The sequence below is a fragment of the Cornus florida genome, unplaced genomic scaffold, assembly GCF_030987335.1.
Source record: "Cornus florida cultivar Cherokee Brave unplaced genomic scaffold, ASM3098733v1 CherokeeBrave_3.0.0_Hap2_Chr10, whole genome shotgun sequence".
NCBI classification, from domain to species: Eukaryota; Viridiplantae; Streptophyta; class Magnoliopsida; order Cornales; family Cornaceae; genus Cornus; species Cornus florida.
In genome coordinates, this window is record NW_026775580.1 from 90,524,091 (window position 1) to 90,548,740 (window position 24,650).

Genomic DNA, 24,650 nt, shown 5'->3' on the forward strand with positions numbered 1-24,650 from the left:
AATTATTCAAATCCCACGTAACTTATTCCAACATTCTTACTTTTTGGCTCTGCAGTAACCAATATCTATTGTTAAATGTTATTCTTTATAACATGTGTTACATATTTACACTATACATGTAGACATATTATTAAACAGTATTCTATATAACATGTGCTACATATTTACAATATACATATATATTTATTTATTTATTTCAGCCTCCCGTATCCATATCGTACATTTTTGTGGCTATAATTTTTATAAAATACTAATAGAATGCGCACGAGAGGAAAATTTCAAACATTAGTAATCCACTAATCCGACAGTCATAGCATTGAGGCAATCCCTAAAAATATATGGAGTGTTTGTGTGTGTGTGTGTGTGTGTGTGTGTGTGTATGTGTGTGTGTGAGTGTAAGGTGGCCAAACTTTGGCAGGGTTGTCTAGTGATTCTAAGTTGGTTAGTTATAAGTCCACCTTCATATGCAAGCTTAATTATATAGTTTTGTCTTGAAAAACACAGACTTTCTTCAAAGGCAGCCGTGAGAATAACCAATTTTTATTTATTTTAAATTACTTTTCTTGGTAAGATAAATAACCACATTTTTCTGTCCGGTCAATTAAAATTAGTAATGCACTTAAAGGATAGTTAATTATGTTCTAGGCTGGATGATTCATATCTCAAGGGTTACATGATGAGCTATTAAACTCTTTAATTTATACATCAACTTATAAAGTTTACTAGTTAACTCCAACTTTTATCAATTTAGGACTTTATTGTGTAATTTCGTCAATTCAGAATTTGGACACAATATCCGTGATATCGGTCGCGGATTATTTTGGATCTCCTTCTATGTACATGTACATTACTTTATAGCAAGTATGAACTCCATGGCACAGAAATAATGAACTTAATTTTTTGTAGATGATTAATATTTTTTCATGTGTACTGAATCGTCCCGTGCACAAGAGATGATTCAAATTTATCGTTACACGTTAAAACAATTTACTTTATTTGATGTTTATCTCATATTAAACAAATATAAATTTAGATAAAAGGATGGTGGAATTGCTTTTTAGGTTGATCACACTTGCCCTACTTTCAACTTAAAAGCAGAGGTGTGTGCGTAACATGCAATTATGTCTGTGTGCCTGTAAATGTGGTTTCACTTTTCTTTGTTCTTTTTTAGTTGGCACAAGCGACACAAAATAATGTTGATTAATCTCAAAAAGTTAATAGATTAGTTAATAATAAATGGGGGCAAGGAAGACCAACTTTTTTTTTAGTGCATTTAGGGGTGGGGTTCACTCTTACCTGTATATCTTATGACCATGCAAAAATAACAATGATGATGTGAGCATCCTATTTCCCAAATCAAAGTTGAGATAAGATAAACACCACTTCCCTTCAAATTTGGCTTTCACCCCAAACTAATTCTTTGGTTGGGTGAGAGGAAAAAGTGATGGAAAAGAGATAATTTGAAAGAAAAAAAGGAAATGTGTATATATATATAATGCAAATTGAAAACTAGTCTCACCATATTTTCTGTAGTAATATGTCCCATAAGTGCTCTCATGTCTAATTGGTTCAGCACATTGAATGGAACCCTAGTGGGGCAATGAGGAGGAGAAAGTAGAATTAAAGAAATGAGTGGGAAAAAAGTATCAAACTTATCATAAAATAAAGGATATTATTGTAAGTTTATAAAATTTTATTAAGAAATCAAAAAAAATTGTATGTTTTTTAGTAGGAAAATTTAATGGGAAATTTAGGTGATTATAGAAAGTAAATTTTCTTCAAAATTTCTCTTTTCCCTGCTACCCAAGATTCTAAAGTGTTCAAAAAAATTTCATTTCCTTTCTTTTTCTTGCAATTTGCATCTAACCAAATGGAGCCAAAGAGAATATGTTTCTGATTTATTATTATCAGTATTATTATTATTATTTGGGATATGTCCTCGCTCATTAGTCTTCACATACCACTACTTTCAAATTAAAGAAAACATGTTTTGCAATTTTAAATTAAGTCAAAATTAATATATAAAAAAATAAGTTTATTTTAAATAATAAAAAAAATGAAAACAAAGATTTGATCAACACTGAAATTAGAGAAAATATATATGTTCTGACAATGTAGTTAGGGAAGCCACCTTAGGCCATTTGCACCAGGCCTTCCGAATTTTGGCTCTCTACAAATGTCACATTAACTTTTCCAAGAGTACATCAGCAATTCCAAGAGCCACGTCAGCAGTTTTCGCTCTCCAGAGACATGCACTCCATCAAACTCTCCGAATTTTGGCTCTCCAAAAAAAATAATAATAATAAATTAAAATAATTTTTTTTTTTTTAACTTTTCCTAAACAACTATATTCATAACGGTTTTTTAAGATTAAAAATAATGAATTGGAATAAGAAAATAAGTATTACAAAATTCTATGGGAATAAGTAGATGAATTTGTAATTTTAAATTTTTTTTTTTACAAAAAAGTGTTAAAAATAATGAATTGGAATAAGAATATAAGGATTACAATTTAAAGCAAAAATAAAAAATAAAAACAAATTTTAAGGAAAAAAAAAAAAACCTTTTTGAATTTATTTTTGGCCCAAATAAATAAGGATTACAAAATAAGGATTAAAAATAATGAATTGGAATAAGAATATAAGGATTACAATTTAAAGCAAAAATAAAAAATAAAAACAAATTTTAAGGAAAAAAAAAAAAAAAAACCTTTTTGAATTTATTTTTGGCCCAAATAAATTTTTTTTTTCCATAAAGAGTGCCTAAACAATATATTTTTTATTTAATGAATTTTATTTTTTCTAAAAGGAGCTAAAAATAACCTATTTTTAGGTTTTTTAAAAAAATAAAATAATAAATAAAAATAAAATAAAATTCTACCAAACAGTGCCTTAAGACACTATTTGGCGCACTATGCATAAGTTGGAGAATAAGACAAAATGGGCCCTACCAATTTTAGCTAGCTCGCTGCAGCTGACACAGTCCATTGGCTCGCCCAAAATGGGCTTTGAAGAGCCCGCTGCGGATGGCCTACTGACTTCCTTAGTTGCATGGGCCATGGGCAAGTTCATTCCTGCAGTGATTATCATTTTTTTTTTTTTTTTTCTTCTCGGCCCTTTCTACTTTCAAATTAATTGGAAAATATTTTTTAAAAGTTCTAAAAACAACACTGAATATTTTTAAAAGGTGCTTTGTATGATTTCTTTTTCTTTGGAAGCATATTTTTATTGATTGCTTTCTGAAAGGGAAAAAGAGAGAGAAAAGAAGTCATATATTTGACCTTCCTAGAGGCATTTTGGTATCAACTTGTGACAATTTTGGGCACTCCTACAATATTATAATAAAGTTGAAATGAAGAAAGTACCAAAATTATTCCAAAATTTGGAGCAAATCTTTATAATTTATTGTGCATAGAACCAAAATAACACAGACTGTTTTAAAATTTTTAATTCAAAATTTAAAATGGATTTTATTCTCCTTTTAGACTCTCCTTCTCACTGACCATGTTTCAACTACCCAGCGTGGTAAAATAGAAATGATTGCAAACACACGCAAGACTTAAATGTAACTGCACTCGATATTTAAATTAATTTCACATATGTTAAAAAATTAAATAAATAATCTTCTCTTTTGCCCCTATTTTCGGAGCATAGGGGGGACCTGTAATCAGAATTGTGCACAAGTTATCAGGTTTATGTCTTTAGAGATATTATTATTATTTCCATATTAACATCATCATGATTATCGAATTTATATTTTACAAATCAGATTGTAGTTTTGTACCATGGACATCACTGATGATGCTTGCCTCAAACCCTGTCAAGATTTATAAACGAATTCCACAACGTAACAAAAAGCTGATGGTTCTAAAGAGACTAGAAAAATGTACAAGCACAACCTTTCTGTCTTACACTGGGATTCTGAATCTATAACGGTTTCAATAAATTACAGGGGCAGAAGCATTACAAATTACAAAACCAGCCAAGAAGGGAGGGTTGGAGGTGAAGAATCAATCGATTGAATGATAAATTGAAGAATGAAGAAAAATTCCTAGCACTTAAAATCAATCAATAATGAATTGGCCAATATCTCCAGGAGGGACGAAAAATACTCCTGGAAAGCTTGAATCCAAGCCATTTCTACCCATCACACCACAAAAGGAGGAGAAAATGTTCACAACCTTTTGTTGCTCAAGGTCCATTCCTAGACATCAAATTTCTTCGGCTGGCGCCAGTGAGCCAAACTTCTTGACAAAGAGCCGAGGATCGAGGATTTGGGCTGAGCTCCTCTCTTACCATATAAATACTTTCCTCCCAAGTCTGTAAATCTTGGACCGCTATCCTTGCTTCTTTCAATCTACACAATATGCAAAATAAATCTCTGCTAATAAAACAAGATGCATTTCAACTATGTCCTCTTTTGTTGATTCCAACTTTGTTTTTGATTTTGATTATGGTGGTTTTGGTTCGTGTACATATATATATATATATTGTTATTATTATTATTGTGTGTCTATATATATATATATTATTCCAACTTTGTTATTTGGAAAGTCGAAAGAACCTGAAAAGACCTCACTGGTTCTTCCATCTTACTTAACTACGGAGTATATGACTTCCTATTGAAAATGGCCCAAATTAAATCACCAGAAATCCCATATGGTTCAGAGAGAGTATGTCAACCTCAAGATAAAAGCAATAACAATGTCTGTTAGAACTGAAGGGCGTGTTCATATCTAAATCCTTCACAGTGCCTTTTTTAGGAGGAAGTCTACTATGAGGGTGCTGTAATAAAACTCGTGCCCTCGTAGAAGTTCTTTCCTTTTCTTGAAGTAGATATATTAAACAAATAAATTATTCTCGACATAGTCTACAAAATGGGAATAACAGTCTGAGTAAAAAGTCATGCTTTCAGGATAACAGAAGGACTTAAAAAGCATACCATGCTTATCTTCCCATTCTTCAAGTGGTATCTGATGCCAGACCAATTGATGGACTGAGAAAAGTGTGAACGCAAAGCAGAGATTGGGTATAAAAAATTATCCACCAGCATTGCAATAAATACCTGCTCCATTGAACATCAGTTCAACTGATTTAGTAACTAATAATCAACATCATCCCAGCTGAAATAAACTAACAGATGTCCGAATTAAGAACAAGGACTTTTCTCTAAATATCAGCTTATTTTTACTTCTATATAAAGTTTTGCAATTCAATACATTCAACAGACTAGGTCATAGATAAATTTGAGCTTCTTTCTATATTTTCCGTGCTTTATATAACTGCTTATGTCAGACAACTGTGAAGGTGAGCTGACAACTCCAACTCTGTATTCTAAAGTGATCTTCATTGAAGACCAATCAAAATTGTCTCTTCCATTTTACTTGAGAGTTGTTTCAAACTTTCACATACAAGGCTAAGAACAAAATATAAGAGAATCAGTTAAGGTGGTAATACAAATATCTAGAAGGCTTGCGCGTAGCAGTACTGTAAAACATGAGACATTGTAAAACAGCTCTAGGACTTCGATAAAATGAATACCAACTGGAATGATTTGCATTGACTGTATCTGCTGAATGAAAAGAATTAAAAGATACTTACAAGGCACCAATTGTAAGAACCAAGTGATAGTGGAGGTGCCTCAGGAGATAACATGTTGCATAGTTGAACTTCTATTCTTGTCAAGTTCCACATCGAAAGAAGTTCAAGAGTAGTGCATATAGCTAGGAAGCCTACTAGGAACAACCCTGAACAAAACAGTTGATAGGAAGTAAGAAAAATAACTGCAAATTCAAAACAGCATTTGAATAAAGAACTGCAACTCAAAGTCGGAAACTACAAATTAGACCACCAACAGCAGCTATATCCTGGTTTTTCTTTCTCAGAACTCCTAAAAGAAAAGAATGGAATATATTTATTTTTAACTAACATCCTGGTTGCACATCTAAAACGCTCGTCACTCTCTTATGTGATTATTTGAGAATTACCAAACATCTCACATTGAGCTACAGATGAATATTGAATAAATCAATTAAGAGCCCTAATGATGATATCGCTCTGGCAAATAACACACCCAAGATGATTTTCCTATCTGATCAAGTTCCGATGGCAATCCTATCAATCACATCCAAGAGGTCTCTTATTAAGTTCTAGAGGCCTTATTATCAAACATTGGATTCACTTTGTACCCAGAAATAAGGAGTAATCCGGCATCAGGATTCTAGTTATTGATTTCTAACACTTGTACCTACCTAAAAAGGAAAAGTAGTGTGCTCACCACCAGAAGTAATAGTTGTTTCCCCGAGTGAATACCCTTTGGAATGACTTCTTAGTGCTGCTGCAACATGAATCACAGCCATAAAGTATGGCGCCACAAATCCCCATGATAGGTAGCAATGGGAAGAAAATAATGCACGGTTCATTATCCAGTTAACATCCGTAGCATATGATTCCAAAACAAATGTTTGCTTCCTCAAGTAATTCCAGTACCTACACAAGTAAAAAAAGTCAGCATGGAACCAAAGTATAATACTTGAATTGTAACACCCATATTCTAGTAAATATTGTTCAGCTGCACATTACAAACCTTGAAAAACTAAGATCACTTGCAAGGGGGTGAGGAAAAACAGCTACTGGTGGTGATGTGATAAGCCTCTTATGAGCCCCTAAAAAGGGATGATGATGTCAGAAAATAAGAAGCTTTTTAGCATCTAGACAATGCCAAATTCTGAAAACAGCAAGCCTGCGCAACAGCCTAATTCATAATGATGAGAAAAAAAAAGACATGCAACCACAGGGTTCTGTAAAACTATGTAGGCCATGTAATGTCTTCATTTTTTGATAGACATATTGCAATGTCATCAATATAACCAAAAAAAATTCCATGATGCAGCATGCATTAAATGTAGAACCCATCATCTTATCTGAAATGACTTGATTTCAATAGTCATCATTAAACCAACCAGTTACAGGAGTACATAGTTTTTATCCAGCAAAATAGTCGAATGAAATGAGAAATAAAAATTCAAATTGCACAAAAATTGTAAAAAAGATTTCTCTCACATCAGTCACGTCATATCACTTGCAAAATCTTCCACTTCAGAATCTTTTCAGTAGTATAGAGTAAAAGAAGATTATATCCAAAATAAGACAAAAAAATTGTGATGATCCGAATTTTATGATTTTTAGACTGTCTCTATTTCTTAATTATTTATTAATTATGTATTTATTAAAGTTAATGGGTTTTGAAATTTAATTTAGTTTTGTTATTATATATATATATATATATATATATATTGTATGTTGATGAAAGTTGCCAACCGTGGGAAAAGGGAAAGATTTAATTGTAATGTTAATTTCGGGTTTCACTTGTATGATATTTTATGGTCTTTGATTTGGTTTTTTGATTTTTTATATATCTTGTCAAAATGCTAATGGAGCTGCTCTGCCGAAATGGAATAGAGAAAGGAAAAGTGGAAAGAGAAATAATGAATTTGTCATTGGCGCGGGTCCCACAGGAGTAATGGGTTGGTTTGTTTTTTTTTATGGTTTGATTTATTATATATCTATATATATATATTGTATTCCGCCAAAGGGAGCTTGAAGACTTTGTGGCCAATAAAATTTCTTAGGCCTTATTTTGTTCACGTGGGTGTGGTCAAGAAAAGAAAGAAGCAGTTGGTGAAATGATGACAAAAGATAAGGATGGGGTGGTGGGGTCCACTATGATGATTTCTTTTGACTATTGCAATTTGATAATGGTACGGTGTAGTGTGAATTGTGTGTACAATTTGCCAATATATTGGGTGCATTCTTGTGACTTGGTGAGCAAACAGAGAGTGAGTTTAAGGAGAAACAGAGAGGGCCGAGAGTTGCAGAGGGAGGCTGGAAACTTGGTGGCTTGATGATTGTAATACCCCGATAATTTTAAAAGATTTATTAATTAGGATTAATTATTTTATTTTATTTTTCAATGATTTATTTTATTTTATTGAGTGCTAGATTAATTATCTTATTTTAATTAAGTTATATTTCGTAATTATGTATGATGATTGATTGTTTGTGTGGTTGATTATTGATTGAATTATTGGTGTGTTGATTTTATTGGTATTATATGACTTAGTTGTAAATTCTTGTTTGTTTATGTGCTTCATGTAATTAGTTATTTTAATTTCTGTATTTAATTAATTATCTTATTTATTTAAATCAATTGAATTGGGCTTAAGGAAAGTTGGACCAAAAGATGTGGTCTTGGGCTTGTATGAAACCTTATTGGGTTAATTAATGAAGGTCCGTGGTTATTTAATTATTTAAATGATCACTTTTGTATCAATTATATTTATATATATATATATATATATATATATATAATTATATATAAATATAATTAATTAATAATTGTTATGGAAAGATATATATATATAGATATATATTTATTGATATTTATAAGTATATATGATTTAATTAACTAATGAGTTAATTATGGAAGGAATATATATTTATATATATATATGTTTATAGATATAAATTATTTAAAGATTATTATTTTAATTCATAATACTAGTTGGAATAGGATTTGGAATTTAAGGTGTATAAAAATACACATAAGGCTTTAGGGTTAAAGGTTTTACAAGTTAGAAAAATAAAACAGTCAGAGAGAGAGGAAGAAGAAGGGCTGACAAGGAGGAGGTCGGATCTGAAAAGGAGGACGTCGGAATTGGAAGAGATAATTAAAGCTTAAAGCGTCGGTTTCGTTTCGAAACCTTCAGGCGAGTTTTCTCTAACTTTCCTCTTAGAACTCATAAGGATTTCACCTTGAGTATCAATGCTTTAATTAAATTTATTTGTTTAAAAATTATGGTTAGATCGGAATAATTAAAAAGTATAAACTATTATATTTGATTTTTAGATTATTGGATTTTAATTGATATATATAGGTGTTATGTATATTTTAAAATCAATCTATAGGTGGATTTGTGACCCAAGAGAGTTAATTGTGGTTTCTTTATTTTCTAGAATTGTTCTGTAATTTTCTGGAATTTTTCTGATATTTTTAGGAATTTATTAGAATTTATTTTCCTATTATTTGTTAGGAAAATAATTATATATATATATATATATATATATATATATATATATATATATATACTAGGTAACTGGCGCATGTGAATTGATCCAGTGCGGCGCGGTGTAGGATAATAGGGTGTATACGTCAATTAGGGCCATTTGATTAATTAAACTTATGTGAATTGATATGGTGCATCGCGGCGCATAAAACTTTGGTGCGCATGTGTATCTGGACCATAGAAGTGGTCTGGTCAACTATGGGATTATTTGGTGTATTGCAGACCATGAGAAGATGGTGCACTCGCTGATCTGGACCTTAGATCTATTATAGTTAATAGAAAATAATCTAGTGTGAGCGTGTTCATTTGCGCACTCATTTATGACCATTGGATGCGGCATAAAGGAAGTGATGGATTCAGTGTGGTGAGCTCACGGTAGCTGAAAGAGCTTAGCCAATACCAGCACACAAGGAGGCTTGAATCCAGCGCGTGCAAGTGCATAGTAAGCACGTGGGCGCGCGTGGGTAACTATGTTGGCCTAATTCGACACTAGAAATTAAAACGGTCATAACTTAGTCATTTTAAATCGAAATTGGGTCATTCTTGAGCTCAAATTCAAGGATTTTTCGTCTTCTTTCCAATGGTACCAATTTCATTATCAGATTCCCATCCTACTAGGAGATATTTATGTTTTAGTGAGAAAGTGTCGGAAAACTATTTAAACCAATATGGAGTATTTAAAGGAAACTATTTCTGACATATTTAGTTGCACTAATTTGTGTAAATATAATAAATTAATAATTTGTTATGGAAGGAAGTGTGTGTATATATATATATATATATATATATATATATAATTATTTATATATGTGTATATATAGTTTAATTTGTCTATGAGTTGTATGGAAGGATGAATATATATATATATATATATATATATATATATATAGATATGTATGTATGTATGTATATTGATTTTAAATAATCAAGGATTATTAAAGAAGGTGTTAAACACACATATACATTAAATAACATATGTGTAGGTATATATATATATAAATCATTTAAGATGATTAATATTATCATTCTTATTTGGCATATCTTAATAGGCTGGTTGTTAAATTAATGATATGCGTATAATATGCATGTGATGGCTATGTATGATTTAGCGTATTGTTAATTTTAAAGTTAATTCATGGTTAAAGTGTGGGCATGGATGAATTGTCAAATGATTAAATTTATTACCTAAATATTTGTATGAATAGAATACATATATGGAAAGTATGGATGAATTGTTAATTAAATGTATGAATAAATATACCTGTGGAGGCATGGTTGAATTGCCAATGTATAAATATACCTACACGGAGGCATGGTTGAATTGCCAATGTATAAATAAATATACTTATGGAGGCATGGTTGAATTGCCAATATATAAATAAAAATATTTACAATGGCATGGTTGATTTGCCAAAGCATAATTACGTTGTTATGTGTTAGATGATTAAAATATCATCTATGGTTGTTGTATGTATGGATTGGATTAGGGTTAGATATTCTTAAATGAGAATAGTTTAGTGTATTATTTTACATTAATAAAATAATATTGGGGAAGACGTGGATGATTTGTCAAAACTTGGATTTTGGATATGTGATTTAAACAATTAAAATCATTATCGGGTTGGGATTAAATAGAGTATTTCTTTTATTATAATTTGGTGTTTAAATGATTAAACAACTGACTAGGATGTGATTAAGGTCAAAGGAGTTTTTATAAAATGAAATGGTAGATTGGTCTAGGTATGAATATTATTTTAATAATTATTTAATAGGTATGGAAATTTAATAAACCTATTAATGGATGTGATTAGTATAGTATATATAATTATATATAGACATGTATATCGTGCTTTATTAAAGTTAAAACTTTATTAGGTTTGGTTTTGATCAGAGATGATCTGCTTATTGGTTTTCAGAGGCCTGGTAGAGTGAACTTGCTCGTAGGGTTTAACCCACGATTTATTTTTCAGGTTATTAGAGGTTCCAGTCTCGAGGTTGAGGATCCGCAGCTGGGAGACTGTCATTCGTCTATTCATCTTGTGTACTTTTAAATAGTATTGGATTATTGGATAATGTTTTAAGGGGTCCTTGAGTTATGGGATTTCCGAATTGTAATTGTTGGAGAATCATTAAGTAATATTTATTTATTAGTTTTCTTCAGCGGTTTATTTATTCTTTATTATTCATCTTTGTATTCTGTGCTTGTTAAATACTTTAATTGTTTTGATATCCTCTGGTTTTGTGCGCGGACTTGATCAACCCGTGTTCCGAAATCAGGGGGTATCACAATGATCCAGTGCAAGAATTCTTTTTCAGAGTAGGGTTCTCTATACCTTGAATGGCATGGGGAAGTTTTGATTAAATATTTTATGAAATGTTTTGATTAAATGTATATTTATTTTGTCTATATACTCACATGATTATGTATGTTTTGTGAAATTGTTTTATTAACCCTCCATGAGATTCTTGTTATGGTTTTTCCTACTGGGACTTTTGTCTCACCACTCTCCAGTTTCAGGTACCGAAGATGAACGGGAATGGCTAGAAACGGGCTTAGGATGAAGAGTCGGCGTGGAGGATTTATTTTTTTTATTTGGAGATTTTTTTTTGTATTTTTGAGGAATCTGACTTTGTATAAAAGAGGGCATTTTTTGTGATCCTGGGTGTATTTTGATGTATTTGTATATGAATAAATGGAGGATTTTATTAGAATTATCGGGGCGTGACAAAAATCAACACCAACATAAATCAAATTGATAAAAATAAATAAGATTTCATAAGTTAAGTCAGTAAATTGGTTCATTCATTTAGTTTGAGATTGGTAAGCCTGTGATATTATGAAGTGTAAATAATAAATATAAAATAAGATGTCGCTTCAAGCTTTAAGTCTACTCAAATCAGCTTGTAGAGGTAAAGCACTGTAATTTACCAGCTATAGAGGCAAGAGTCATATCATCAGAGTATCCCCCATCTTTTAGTTCTGAAACCACCCTATGACGGTCATTTCTAAAGTCATCAGCATGCATCTGAAAATAGAAACTCTAAAACAATAAGAACAATTAACATTTTTTAAGCTTGAAGCAGTTAAAAAGGTGGTAACAGCTACTTGCCATCATGCATCCTCCCCACAAGAAGAAAGTCTTTCCACCAGTAGCAAACCCCATCGAACAAGGCTTCAATAAATAATACAAGCGTTATTAATGTATTGAATGATATTATAAATGAGTGACATTGAATAACACGTGAAATAAACTACAAGAAGTCAAGACATAATAGATATTAAACAATATCATTCCAACAACCTTAACAAAAGTAATGATTCATCCCGAGAAAACCTAATCAGCTTATCCAAATTTCTTCATATCTCTTGTAATAGTGATCCCCAATCATGCCAAAGAAACTGATCATGTATAAACTCCATCTCATTGCAAAGCAAAATCTGAAGTTTTTGAAGTTCAATATCAGAAACCTGAGACTTAAAGAGAGTTGAGAACTCTCACCATGTTAGTGCTTCATCATAACTCTCAGGATTGTGAACCTGGTAGTTTTTTCATTAGGTCAACTTCAAGAGAGGGTTGGCGTATCTCTATTAATTTAATTTATAAGATTCACATGCATGTAGAAAGGATTGATGGTATCCATGTTTCTATTCTTTCTACGACTCTATCTAATTAAAAAAAGACTGAAAGTTATTCTACAGAATTTATGGATAAAAATAGTACCACACTAGCAGGTTTGAAAGAAACAACACAATATGGTATGTAGAGAGGATTGGTAGTATTCATGTCTTGTTTTCTTTCTAGAACTCTATCTAATAAAACTAGACTGAAAGTTATTCTACAGAATTTATGGATAAAAATAGTTAGCACACTAGCACGTTTGAAAGAAACAACACAATGTGGTATCTATGCGTAGACTTGTACAAACAATGAAGCATGAAAGAAATGGAAGATTTGAGTAAGTTTTATTACCATATGATATTCATATATACAGTAACTTCCTAAACTTCCAGAGGGTAAATCAAGAGGGTATCCAGTTTGAATAAAGATCTGCACAACATTGCCAACAACATTAAAGCAATCAGAAGAAAAAGTGAAAAGAGCTAATCCCAATCATAACCATAGACCTAAGGATATATATAAAAGAATATATTTTTTGTGTATTGAAAAAGATCTAAAAATCATACCGCAGGGTTTTTTTCCATTTCAGCAGTGAGAGATCCAATTGTTCCAGGGTGCAGCCTCACATCATCATCTAGGAACAATACATACTTGCTGTCTTTATGCATTCTCTCCACCCCAACCTGCAAAAGTGCACCACAATATGCGTGATAACCAATAACAAGGGGATTCTTTTAAGGAAAAAAATATTCAATAAGAAAATATGGTTAAATGATTGATGCATAATATGAATACAGATCAGCCTCACTCTATGTACAAGTACAGGAGCTCTTTGCTGTCAATACAAATTCTCACTATAAAATTATATAGTAGTCAGTCCTATCCGACCTCTATGACAAGAAGTAATTTTTGGAATTTTAATATAGATGCTTAAATTATCCAGACTTCGGGAACGCGGTATTATAGAACACCACATTTTATCAAAATGGGGAAAGATAAAGAAATATATCATGCACACTGTGGAAAAAAATTAGAATGCTTTTCAAAGGTGTTGTTTATCATGAGAGATAGAGAGAACAGAGAGAACAAATGTATATATATTTCACCGACACACTACCAAATAAGCCTATATAGGCTTATATAAGGGATACAAGCCTCCTTAATAACACAAGGGCCTACTAATATAATGTAATTACATAATGGCCCAACATATATATATATATATATAACATTCTAACAAAAGGCAAAGTTCATAAAGTTGTGAACTAGTTATTTACCAACTGATTGTGAATTTTTTGACTACAAGTTGTTGACAAACCAGCTACTACAATCTTTGCATCAACATCGTCCTGCACATATCATCTTAACAAGTCAGGAAAGGGAGATAAGTTGAAAAAAAGTTGAAGCAATCACACAAATCAACTGGGATGTATCAACAAACATAATTGAAAATTAACATGTTGTAATTACTTGAGCAATGAGTACGTGATACATATATATCATAAAAGAAAATGGGTGTAATAATAAGAAAACAAGCCATACATCAAAACCGCTAGTGTATCTGCAATCCTCATAACAGGCTAAAATGTGCTGGTTGGAAAGATGGGCCAAAAAATTACCCCGCTGGGTATTCTAAGATGCCTCATTTTTTCTTCTCAATAAAAATCTATATCAAGCGTAGAACATGAACAACTGAAATGACAATTACAGTTATAGAGAAGGAAAAAGAAGAAAAAGATGGAGTAACCCAATCAAAACTTTCATGATTAACTTTTGAAATTTGTACTACCAAAAAAAGGATTAAAAATTCTTGTCCTGCCCCTCCAACTTTGTCTCCATTAAGTTGCATGAAAAATGTCCAAAAAAAACAAATGAACAAAAAAAAGTAGGGTAAAAAAACGAAAACAAGGTTCCAACATTTATTATTCTTCATAATATCCTAAAATCATAAAAGAAAAATATACATATAGCAAGCAATCACATATGCAGCTAAGAATCACTGCACCAGTTAGGAAAAGTTACATGATCCTTGTTGAGGGTAATGCTAGGGGAAGGGAACAATCAAAACTAACATGGGCTGCAATAGTTAGGAAAGCTGAAAGCTATGATAGCATGTGTTTAACTGAGGCTTTGGCCTTAGACAGAGTGATAAAGCGAAACATAAATCAAGTAGCTGATCCAAATTAGTTGAAAAAAAGGCTTGTTGAGTTAACAATCATGACATAACAGGAATATTTATCACAAACAAAGTCATCATTAATTCAATATCGAATAAATCTTCATCATAATACAAAATGCAATAATGGGACAAGATATACCTTAAAATCTGATAGTAATCTAGTTACTGCATGGTAAGCAGGATCTTCTGTACTTTCCATCACAAAAAGAAATTCTAAAGGACCACCATACAGAGATGTGATCTGCAGCCAATTATTCATTAATCAGAACCATAATGAATAGTATTCGACAACATAAAGTCCCGCAATCAATAGAGAAAACAAGTAGAAGTTTCACATGCAAAAAAAATATATAATCAAAAGAATGTCCAGACTCATAAATAAACAGGCCCAACGAGGCTTGTAACCTTGAGATGTTACTCGTCCAAATGTCATTGTATTGTTTACACATTGGTTAAAATATCAATGTCATATCTTTCTGTCCAGGCAAAAAAAAAAAAAAAAAACAAAAACAAAAACAAAAACAAAAAAAACAAAAACAAAACAGAATAGTGTACTTCCTCAAAAAGGAGTATCCCCACTGGCCATACGTACATATATTCAATACTTACAAAAACTAATGGTAATATTAAACCAAGGGAAAACAAATATCAGAGGTAACCATTCATTTTTGTTCAACACTACATAGAAACTTCTAACTAGTATGCGTTTAAAAGTCACCTGAGTTCTCCAATTGTGTAGATTGTGTTCTCCGAACCCTTTTAAAGGCATTACAACTGTCACTCTTGGCAGGTTGATCTGATTAGAATGCTCAAGCTCATTGATATCATGACAAAGAAATGCAAAGCTATTGCCACCTTTCACACCATCCTTGATCCGCCTAAACTCTCTACTCCTGTGAGAGAAAAACAAAATGTTACTAAAATCAAAAACTTGATATGAGTTTTTCCTGAAAGTTAAAATAATGATGAAAATGATCCAAGGAATTAAATTTCATGTAATGACTAAACTCTAATCATCAAGCAAGTTACCTAACATAAGCAGCAAAAGCCCACCCAATTGCAAGAGTCAAGCATATGAGACATCCCTGCAGCACAACAAATAAAGTAGTCAGATTAGTGAATGATCAAATCAGAATCATGTCATAGTACTGCCAAACAATATTAAAAAAGCAAGACATAAATTAGTATCACCAAGCAAGAAGAGTCAGATCATCTGTTTAGTCATAAAAAAACAAGAAGAACCAGAAACTCTGTTTAGTCCAAAAACAAAAAAAACAAAAAAAAAAACACTATCATGTGAACAGACTTCAAACAATTGGCATACATAACTGAGAAAATACAGCAAAATGTCCACATCATGGCACCCAATGTGCTGTGCAAGCCTTCTAGGCAGGATCTAAGAGCTCTGATGCCGATACTCATAAACCTTAGAGTTCATGATGAATGTGTTGGCAATAAAATGGTCATGCCCATGTAACGCTGAAAAAGGATATTCCTATTTTCAGCATTATTTTACCTTTCACTATGTTAAATGTACCAACATGTGAAGATCGGAACACTTTTATAGGCACCAGCGCACCCCCAATCCACCCCCGTGTCACAGTGCTTTAGCATTGAGGACTCCATGTCAGGGAGTTTATATCCATGTCATACCAACCACCTCTGTAAGTCTCCTTGTGACGTCCATTGCTATATAAAAGGAAATTCCTAATAAAAATCAATGTAAGAGACTTGAGAATTGGATTCATTAGCTGGGACCACTCGTCTTTATTGGGTCGAGGGAAAGCAAGTGACAAACTTATTAGAAAACCCCATTTCTCTCTTATAAGTACATTTGTAAGAACTCAAATTGGTTGTGACATCCGAGGTCCAAAGTGCAAGAATGGACTAGCACTATTACTTTTTTTCATTTTTTAATCACTAAGAACAATTGTTACTAATTAAAAGATACATGCAACCCTCAGGACTAAGCCCATTTAAAAAATTATATCAATTTCGGAACAAATCTAAGCTAGTTAATCAGCTAATCATTGCCCCATTAAAGGGTATATGTGAAAACAAGAATTGCAGCAAAACATTATTACACCTTTGGCAGCCAACAGGTCATATGATGCTTTGATCCATCACTCTCTGATGGTGGTGGATCAAAATTCTCTCCAGTCACGTTCTCCCACAGCTCCCTGCAGTGGGTGAATTTCACTACTATAATAATTTCACGTATAAGCAAATAGTAGCGAAATTCAAATAGGTGAAATTTCACCATTATAGTAGCAAAATTCACCATTGATAATGATGAAATTCACCCACAGCAGGGAACTGCGAGAAAACGTGATTGGAGAGGATTTTAATCCGTCATCTGATACTATGCATAACTGTACACTACGAGATTAAATTTTATAACAGAATCAAGGAGAGATCCTAAAGAAATTAAAGAGTTTCCACTTGGCATCCAAAGCCTCCTTTACATCGATTATGTTGAATATTTATTAACAATAATTTATGTATGAATCAAAAACATTTGATCCTGTGCAGCACTGATACCAACTACTATCACCTTTGCTCTCCATCATATTAAGGTCCAACTATTTATTTTGACATGAACAGCAGGCAACTACTCAATGCCCATCACTACCACTACTTCCATACATTTAACTTTTTCTCATAAAATGAAAATATTCTACCTTCATTGAAAATCCCCATAAAAAAATAAAAAAAAAAAACCATTTGCAATGCAGATTCCAAGGAAATCACACTTCCAGTATAAGACTAAAGGGGAAGAAATATTCAGAAACGAATTGCAAATAGCTGTACAAGACATTTAACTTTCCAAATGTCATAATAATAAACAATATAAAAAACAGAAGGGAAATGATAATACTTCTATTTCATCACATTGTTTTGAACCACACATATGACACATAGGCAGGCTCTCGATCAATAAAAACCACCACTCATTCCTTGACCAAAAAGAAAAACAAATAACAACTCGACTCTTGTTTATGTACTCATCTCAATTCTCAGACATAAAACCCACTTCAAGCACAAAAGGAATATCTCCTTTGCCTTTCTCCATTTCATCTCAACTACTAATAATCTTACCCAAATTGACCACAGCAGGTCACCAGTGTGTGCACATTTTTTGACATCACTACAGCTCGAACAACTTTATTAGCAATAGAGAAAGAAACATGTAAAACCAATTACACACACACACACACAAAAAATGTGTCTTCTTTGCAAAACTCAAGGATTTAATCTCAGGCTATCTCGCAGGCTTGCAGCACATGAATGGAACACCCTATCATCTCATATGTTTAAATTTCAGCAACAACTATGAGTAGTTGTGGCCAAATTTCAAGCATCTGACCTCTGTTATGCCACAAAGTCCTATCAGCAACAACTATCAGTAGTAGAGCCCAACTTTCAAGCATCTGACCTATGTAATGTCACAGTGTCCTATCATATACAATGAAACTCACTTTTTTCATCTCTTCTCCGGAAAGAGTGCTATTTTGCAATCACAAAATGCGCGTCTTATGGGTTGAGTTCCACATATCCAACTCCCATGTTTAAATCACTTCATCAACAATAATAATCAATCGCGTTTAAGGGGGGAAAAGTTGATCTTTTTTTGAGAAACGTGATTCAAACATAAAGACAACATAGATATTAACATTCCTTTTGGTTGGTGAAATAAATGTAGAGAAATAAAAGAAATCAACATTGTGCATCATAATTGTCCTTTGGTAGGTTCTATTTTCCTAAAATCCCAAAAAACAATAAACATAGAGATTTGATATTTGCTTCTTTAGTCTTTTTTCTCGGTAACCAAAACACATGCCTAATTTTCAGATCCAAACCATACGCAATGAAACAACAATTAATAAAATCCCTGCTGTTCACTCATCCCACGAATCAAAAAAGAGACATGGTATAACCGAACCTGGATCTGAATAAAAATGGCGAAGGGACTACAAAAGGCTCTGCTAGCGGAGAAGAGAAACGCGTCAATAGTATCGAAAGGCGACATTGTTTGTATATTAAGTGTAGGAGTCTTTCTCTTTCTCTCTCCAAATGTCCTAGATTTCTGGTGATATCAGAGCGCTCTCTCTCTCTTGCTTTTCCTCTGATCGCCGTGAATGGAAGGAGAGAATGGAGAGAGAGAAACGGAAGAGAGAAGAGAAACCAAGTGAAAAAAAGGGCCAAATTTGAGAGACCGCCTGATTTTATATTTTCGAATTACAGCTAGCGCCTACTGGATACACCACATAATATATTTTTAGAGAGAGAAATTCTAGACAGAGAATGATATGAGAGAGAGAGACAGTTTGACGGGCGCAAAAAGGCAAAGGAAGACTGATTGTTAATTGGGCCCGTGTGAGGTGGCACGTGTGGAGTGGAGGGATCTCTGGGCGAAGATGCCACTTTTCATCCCGAATCTTCACATTGGCTCTCTTTTTAATTGGACGACCTTCTGATACGTCCTTTTCGAAAAATAAATAATCTTTTGTTGCGTCACACAATATAATTACAATCATTAATTTAGAGGGGTTATGTGTCGAGTTTGTATTCGTTACTTCATTATTTTTTTTTAATTATAACTTCTTAAAATTTAATGATGTTTTATGTGTTCGGTATGTTACCTCGTGATTCATTGCCAATACTTGAACCATCACTGCACTAAACACATAAGGTGGAATGTATTCATCCAATAGGATATCAGACTTCACCATTACACATACGTCATTACAAAACGACATAAAATACTTTGATCGGTTACATCGCACATCTTTCAACGCTCGATCACCATCCAAAGCGTGTGTGATTTTTATTTATTTATTTTTCTTCTTCTTTCTATTATTATTTGGAAAATAGAAACAAACTGATTTATCACACAAAGTATTGATGACAGGTCGTGGTAGGGTTAGGATGAAGAGTGACCTCTTGAGTTTGGTGGTCTGTTTTATTTAATTTCTTTGTTTTGTGATCCTGTGGGCAGGTGTGCGTGAGCGCATGCAGGTAGCACCAACAGGTTATCACACTGAGTAAACTATGGGCACACGACTCAAATGAAATCGATATAGACATCTCATTGTGTTAGATTGTATTCATAGTGATTCCCTCTTCAGTTAGACTTTTTAATTGCGGGATATTTTGTGATTTCAAAGGAAACTCATTTAATAAATTTAATTCAAAATTCTCATTTTTTAAAAAAAATTTAATATTTATATATTAAAAAGATCTGGTGACTTAACTACACTTGAGGAACTTAAATGGCATACCCGACTTCTTCATTCTCATTTCAAGCCATAACCAAACTAGAGGTTCAAGTTGGACAAATACCAAGTGCTTTATCTCGCAGAGAGGATGGAAATTTCCTTTGCCCTTCATTGATCAAATCTTAAAAAGATTGACGGGGCAAAGTTACTATTATTTTCTAAATGGCTACTCTGATTATAATCAAGTAGCCCTAAACCCACTTGATCAAGAGAATTGCTCTTATTTTAATCATGCATCGATATTTAATTACTACTTGGTACGTAATATAATATTTAGTTATCACTACATTTTAATTAATTAATTTATTTATTTATTTTGAAAGATAAAGAAGAAATCAGTAAAGCACAATGCATTTGATCTAATACATTTTATGTTTTTCGGGTCATGTATTAACACTCACATAAATTACAAAGAATTAAAAAAATTATATGTAGACCCATTTAAAATTAATTAAACTCTTTTAAGCTAGTGCTACTCTCACCTCGATGACATCAGCCAATTAATCCAATAAAGGGGTCGGATGAGCATTCATTACATGCCTAGAAACAGAGTTGAAGTTGGATGAGCATTTATTGTATGGATAGGAGACTTGGGAGTGAGTGGCACAAGGCCTATGATTTTAAGATGTGTAGCTAATTCAGTTAAAATTAATATTAATATATATTTTTTTTATGATACATTAATAAATTATTGTGGAATTATTTTAGAATTTGGATTCTTCTACTATATAATATTTCTCTTAAATTGGTCCATCGACTCTAAGAATATTAATTGTGGGAACTTGTTGAACCTAAGCTTTTTATAATTCAGCCCAACACGAGGTAAGAGAAAAGAAATATCAAAAATCTAAAAATGGGCAAAGAACAAGATCTAAACGTTATAGTAAACAGAGAATGAATAGGGGAAAAAATGAAAAGTAAAAGACTTCATAATAAGTTAACTGGTTCAAAGAAATATGTGGAGCAAGTAAGAGTTGGAAAGAGATTAGGCTAAAAGATGATGAGAGAGAGAATCAGATTATGAAAAACACAGTTTATGAAGAGAACAGAGCAACCAGTAAAGAGAAAGATCAAAGATGATGGGTGGTGGGATCTGCATCACTAGATGGTTTTGAGAGTTTGCAGGACTCATGGTCCACAATCTTCCACTTAAATTTTTTGACAAATACAGGGATTTCTCATAACTGCATTGCCAAATAAAATAAAATAAAATATATTTATTTTACCTCTAATTTTTTTCATTTTTTTTGTTTGAATAAAAAGGTTTTGAACTCTTGATGAATACTGCAAATGGGATTTGAGGTAAAGGAAACCTTATTTTGAAGGGATTTTTTGAGCTAGAAAGAATGCACTATTTAACTAAAAAAGGGCCATTCGAACTGGTGCGGTTTTGCTGGTTAAATAAATCACTCATCAATTAAATCAGCACATAAATCCAATTCTCATGCCAACAATTGACTTTATAACCTTAGCCAAATGCCCCATTTCTTTCCCTGTTGAATGATGTGCTTTAAACCATGATGAACCAGAGTTGCATTGTGATTTAAATTAAAGCCTGTTTTTTTTTTTTTTTTTGCACCTCCCTCTATTAAATTCCATGTTAACTTATTAATGTTTAGTGGTCACTTTTCTTTCTTTTTTGGATTGTTTATTTGTTATTTTTTATATTGACAAGAAACAAATTCGTATCTCCACTCACACATGTTATACTATTGGGGCTATATGGCCTTTGGTTTTTTTTTTTTTTTAATTTTCCTTTTTTGAGAAGCAAAAATTTTCATTACTCTCTAATAATAAGGAAAATTTAAAAGGAAAGTTTGTAAAGAATTTGTTTTGCCATTGATATAATAGGCAAATATGGATTTCTTTAGAATTTTTTTGTAAATTCACCACTCGACCCCTTGTCCAAGGTGAAACAAACCTAAAACCTTTCGACTCAGTATCAAAAACCCCCAAAACCCTTCCCCTTCTCCTCTCCTCTCCTATTCTCTGTCTCTCTCTGAAACCGATCATGGGCACTCCGGAGACATCTCGGGAACCGTGCCCCGACCGCATCCTAGACGACATGGGCGGCGCGTTTGGCATGGGTGCGGTCGGCGGATCGGCCTTCCATTTCATCAAAGGTCTCTATCACTCCCCTAAAGGCGAGGGGTGGATAGGCGGTTCGCAAGCCGTGCGTATGAACGCGCCGCGGGTCGGCGGAAGCTTCGCCGTGTGGGGTGGACTCTTCTCCACCTTCGACTGCACCATGGTCTACATCCGCCAGAAGGAGGACCCCTGGAACTCCATCATCTCCGGCGCCGCCACTGGCGGCTTTCTCCAGATGCGCCAGGGCTTCCGCGTCGCCTCCCGCTCCGCCGCCTTTGGCGGTGTCCTCCTCGCCCTCATCGAAGGTGCCGGAATCATGATCAACAAGTTCGTTGCTGCGCAGCAACAAATGCCGATCATGATTGAGGAACAGATGCCGAACGCGGCCGGTGGACCCGGGTTTCAGTTGCCGAATCAGGCCCCACAGCCTGAACCGTCAACTTCGTCTTCATCGTCGTCGTGGTTCGGAGGGTTTTTTGGTGGCAAGAAGGAAGAGTCAAGTGCGAGCAGCGGAGTCAAGACGGAGGTTCTGGAGAGCTTTGATACACCGATGCCACCGACTTTCGAGTTCAAGTGAATTTAGGTGGGTTTGAGGTTGCATATGTTAATTTACTTATTTATGCTATGAAACGTGGTTTTGACATTTTGTTGTAGTAGGAATTGTGAGCATTGCGATGCTTAAATTGCTATTGAACCTTCTTTAATTTCAATTTCAATGCTATACAGGTAGTATTGTATTATAATATTATTTTTGAAATTCCCCAACACGAAGTAGAGAATTGGTGATCTTGTTCAATTAAAATTTTTCGTACTCTGCACTGGAATGATTTATGTTTCAATCTCCCAATTTAAGTTATAAATTATATACACAAATATGCCTGCGTTATTGTAACTAATGTATAGCGTTGGGATGGTAGTGTCCAATGTACAGTTGATTTTTCAGAATTTTGGTTAGGTGATTTAGAAACATGTTAATGATTGCGAAAGAGGGTGGAATGTGCAGAGGGTTTTTGGTTTGATCATTGGATGACATAATTGCTCTGTGTCTGTATTTGTTAACCTTTTATGCGTTGTTGTGTTTTCAGATTCATCTTATGATTTGCAAACAGATTTTATTTTTTATCCACGGTTGTGTATGAGTAGTATGTTGTAGTTCTAATGAATCTGTTGTACTGGCTGTGCAATGATTTTAAGTACAGAATTTTTTTTTTAATTGAAATTGGATCCTGATATTCAAGGGGATATCAGATTAGAGGTATGAGAGATATGTCATTCCAATCAATGTGCAGTTATTATTTTTGCAGCCATGGATTCAAATTATCTCCTTCCACCTTGTTATTTGAAATCCTTGCAAGCTAATTGTTAGCAAATGTGTGTGTGTGTGTGTGTTTTTTTTTTTTTAACATGTAAATACATGTAATAATGTTGCAATGTGGAAATATGATTTTTGAGTATTCTGTCATCACATCTTATTTGCAGATACTTGTACTTTTGTCTAACATTCATATAGCTATGTTTTGTAGTGAAGACGAAATTCTGTTGGCTAAGGTGAATGAATGATGCCAGTGACTTTGTGGGAAAACATGACGTAATTATTTCCTGTCCTTGTTGATGTTCAATTACCCTCTTTTGTTATCCACACTTAACTATGATTTTTGTTATTTTTATGATATAAAGGTTATTACAAGTGTTATATGCTAAAGTGTACTCATTCTTTGGATTATGAGATCCATCTTATTCATGCATTATTGGCAGTAGTGAGAATATCTTTGTCATGCAAAATGTAATAATAGAAATGTACTATTGGTTTTAGCTCGACAATGCATGGGATAGGTTTTCATCTTTAATTTAGAATAATAGGAATTCAGGGAGTCTGCATTGTGTGTCTGACTACTGGATTGAGATCTTATGTGATACAGTAGTTACCTAGGACCATGTACATGAAATCTTATCTGCAAGTATATTGTATTATTTCTCCTCTATCTATGAAAGCTTAACAGTTTATATGAGCCTTTCATCTCATTGACAGTACCTATAATAAGGTATATTGGAATTCTCCCCTAGTGTCTTGTACTAAACCAAAACCAGCCAACCCCAAGTATAAAACAATTTTGAAAGAACAACTAAAAAAAAAAAAAACTCTAAACAACAATAACCATCAGAAACTATTATTCTTCCAACAAGTCCCTTGAAAACTACCGGCACAGGAACAACAAAAATAACTTAAAACTATTATTCTTCCAACAAGTCTTGCAGCTGAAGCTCCAGAATATTAGAAATGTCCCAAATAATACTCTCCTGGCTGTGTGGGAAACATTCTTTTGGCATCCCATCATGTAGAACTTGATTCCCATTCCACC

The 24,650-nt window shown here is 33.1% G+C and overlaps 2 protein-coding genes across 3 annotated transcripts; one reads left to right on the forward strand and one right to left on the reverse strand.

The window, feature by feature from the left end:
• Nucleotides 1–3,847: 3,847 nt before the first annotated feature.
• On the reverse strand, nt 3,848–19,228 carry LOC132280110 (uncharacterized). The gene is made up of 14 exons (XM_059782233.1): nt 18,867–19,228; nt 15,953–16,008; nt 15,642–15,816; nt 15,063–15,164; nt 14,022–14,093; nt 13,311–13,427; nt 13,096–13,173; nt 12,235–12,297; nt 12,054–12,150; nt 6,586–6,664; nt 6,277–6,488; nt 5,601–5,746; nt 4,942–5,064; nt 3,848–4,356 (listed from the first exon to the last, which is right to left on the reverse strand). Exons 1-14 carry the CDS (start codon nt 18,951–18,953, stop codon nt 4,204–4,206), a joined length of 1,560 nt encoding a protein of 519 aa, XP_059638216.1. The 5' UTR covers nt 18,954–19,228; the 3' UTR covers nt 3,848–4,203.
• A 2,847-nt stretch (nt 19,229–22,075) lies between these two features.
• LOC132280111 (mitochondrial import inner membrane translocase subunit TIM17-2-like) lies at nt 22,076–24,013 on the forward strand. Of its 2 annotated transcripts, none has more exons than XM_059782235.1 (2): nt 22,076–22,873; nt 23,801–24,013. In XM_059782235.1, exon 1 carries the CDS (start codon nt 22,214–22,216, stop codon nt 22,865–22,867), a length of 654 nt encoding a protein of 217 aa, XP_059638218.1. In that variant the 5' UTR covers nt 22,076–22,213; the 3' UTR covers nt 22,868–22,873; nt 23,801–24,013. The 2 variants fall into 2 exon arrangements, with proteins under 2 accessions (XP_059638218.1, XP_059638217.1); XM_059782234.1 differs by having other exon boundaries at nt 22,077–22,873; nt 23,814–24,013.
• The last annotated feature ends 637 nt before the right edge of the window (nt 24,014–24,650 follow it).